General features: G+C 40.2%; 1 protein-coding gene across 4 annotated transcripts in view; it reads left to right on the forward strand.

The window, feature by feature from the left end:
• LOC106536753 (uncharacterized) overlaps positions 1-2,396 on the forward strand; it is a gene marked incomplete at its 5' end in the record, with an annotated part of 12,828 nt that overhangs the window by 8,006 nt on the left and 2,426 nt on the right. For all 4 annotated transcript variants that reach the window (XM_014034074.1, XM_014034075.1, XM_014034076.1 and 1 more), the window contains 2 exon segments: positions 703-1,247; positions 1,408-1,499. In XM_014034074.1, coding sequence (XP_013889528.1) covers positions 703-1,247; positions 1,408-1,499 — 637 coding nt within the window.

Genomic DNA, 2,396 nt, shown 5'->3' on the forward strand with positions numbered 1-2,396 from the left:
GTGTGTGTGTGTGTGTGTGTGTGGTGTTGGGGGGTGCCTAAAATGAGGTTCAACAGACAGTGAGTTTATCAGCACACTCTGATTTAACTCATTCCAAGTGGAAAAATCAGAATTTACTCATAAACTCTGGGTTACTGAACTCCAGTTTAAACTTTGATTCAAGTTCAAAGTTGGACTGACATCAAGTTTATTCTGTTTTATATAAATGTGCAATGAAGATGCTTTTTACCGTGCACCCAGAGAGGAACTTGAACTGTATAATGATGGAAATCTAAAACCTGGCTTCATTTAAAGCTGAATCATATTTTAAAGATCAAAATGTTTTGTAAATTAAAGACAAATTATATTGTGAAAAAATCTGAGTTATAAAATGGTTAAAAGCTGATTTTGATTGTGAATAGACAGAAATGTGATTGAATGTTAAATTGCATCATAATTAAATGTTGCATTGAACTGTGATTAAAATTCATTCAGATTTGGATTAAAGTTAAACTAAATGACTAAAGGTTACTGTGTTTCAATAAAGAAAGTTAGGAAAAGTTRCATCTATTTTAAATATGTTGTAAATATTTTATCACCAGCAGAATCAGTGTATCTGATAAATCAGAATAAATAAATCTACCAGGGAATGTGGTGTATTTTCAATTACACAGTAAAATATTTGAGTTCCTCAAAACCTGACACTTGTTCTTCTCTGTTCAGACTGCAGACAGGACGTTCCCCACCCAGACCTCCAGCCTGCCGCACCCCTACTCTGTCCATCTCTCCWTCCCCCTCCTGCTCCTCCTCTCTCTCTCAGTCAACATTTCATGAGCTGACAGCCAATAACGTCATCATCCTGGAGCCCAATTCATCCACAAACCGCCTCTTCCCCTCTGGTACTGGTGGTCTCTGTAACTGGCCCACTAGTCTTTACTCTGCGTCCCCGGCTAACGTGGTAGTGGTGGAAACCTCCAACCTGATCATTCGCAGTGCTTCTGAGTTCTGTCTGAGCTCAGTGCCTGCATCTGCTGAAAGGCAGGAGAGCACCTTCACATCCAACCCATTCTTCAAGCTGCGCTCCATAAGCAGCCAGTCACTGGTGGAGCAAGAGATTCAAATGGTGAGGCAGAGAGAGGAGGAATGGAGGAGGCAGCGGGAGGAGATGTGGAGGAAACAAAAAAGAGAGGARGAGTGGAGGAGAGGGAGAGAGAGATACGACACTGTGCTGGTGTCCCCGGCCCTGAGTGATAATATCAGTTTCAGTGGTGAGTAACATCCATGTAGTATAAATACTTCAGGCCAAAGGCTCATCACATCATCTGTAACCTAAAGCCTGWCACTTCACCGTAATGGGCTTTTACATTTTAAATCTCACAACAAATTAAATCCCAATTACTGATTTGGTTTCCTTGATTTCTCCAACAGTGCCAGAGGTTCCACACAGATGTGTCTCCTCTCCRTCGTCCCCGTCCAGGCCCCGCAAAATACAACGATCCAGTTTGTCATGTGACCACAAGGTGGGTTCTCACACACTCATACAGAAAACATACAGGTTGTTCTCAGGGACAAGTTGCCTTTTGCAGCTTGGTGCCTTGTTGTCTGTAAGATCTGGGTGCTGCTGCCATTCCAAAACTAGTTACAGAGTGACTGTAGTGACTTTACACATGTCCATAGTTACATAGAGTTACATAGAGTTACACAGAGTTACACAGAGTTACATAGAGTGACTGTAGTGATGTTACACATGTCCAGAGTTACATAGAGTTATACAGAGTTGCATAGAGTTCCACAGAGATACATAGAGTGACTGTAGTGACGTTACACATGTCCAGAGTACATAGAGTTACATAGAGCTACACATATCCAGAGTTACATAGAGTTACTCAGAGTTACATAGAGTTACATAGAGTGACTGTAGTGACGTTACACATGTCCAGAGTACATAGAGTTACATAGAGCTACACATGTCCAGAGTTACATAGAGTTACTCAGAGTTACATAGAGTTACATAGAGTGACTGTAGTGATGTTACATGTATCCAGAGTTACATAGAGTTACATAGAATTACAGTTACATAGACTTACATAGAGTTACATAGAATTACACAGAGTTACATAGAGTTACATAGAGTGACTGTAGTAATGTTACACATGTTCAGAGTTACATAGAGTTACATAGAATTACACAGAGTTACATTGAGTTACATAGAGTGACTGTGGTGACGTTACACATGTCCAGAGTTACATAGAATTACATAGAGCTACACATGTCCAGAGTTACATTGAGTTACACAGAGTTATATAGAGTTACATAGAGTTACATAGATTTACACAGAGTTACATAGAGTTACATAGAGTGACTGTGGTGACGTTACACATGTCCAGAGTTACATAGAGTTACATAGAGCTACACAT

The sequence above is a fragment of the Austrofundulus limnaeus genome, unplaced genomic scaffold (assembly GCF_001266775.1).
Source record: "Austrofundulus limnaeus strain Quisiro unplaced genomic scaffold, Austrofundulus_limnaeus-1.0 Scaffold1957, whole genome shotgun sequence".
NCBI lineage: Eukaryota > Metazoa > Chordata > Actinopteri > Cyprinodontiformes > Rivulidae > Austrofundulus > Austrofundulus limnaeus.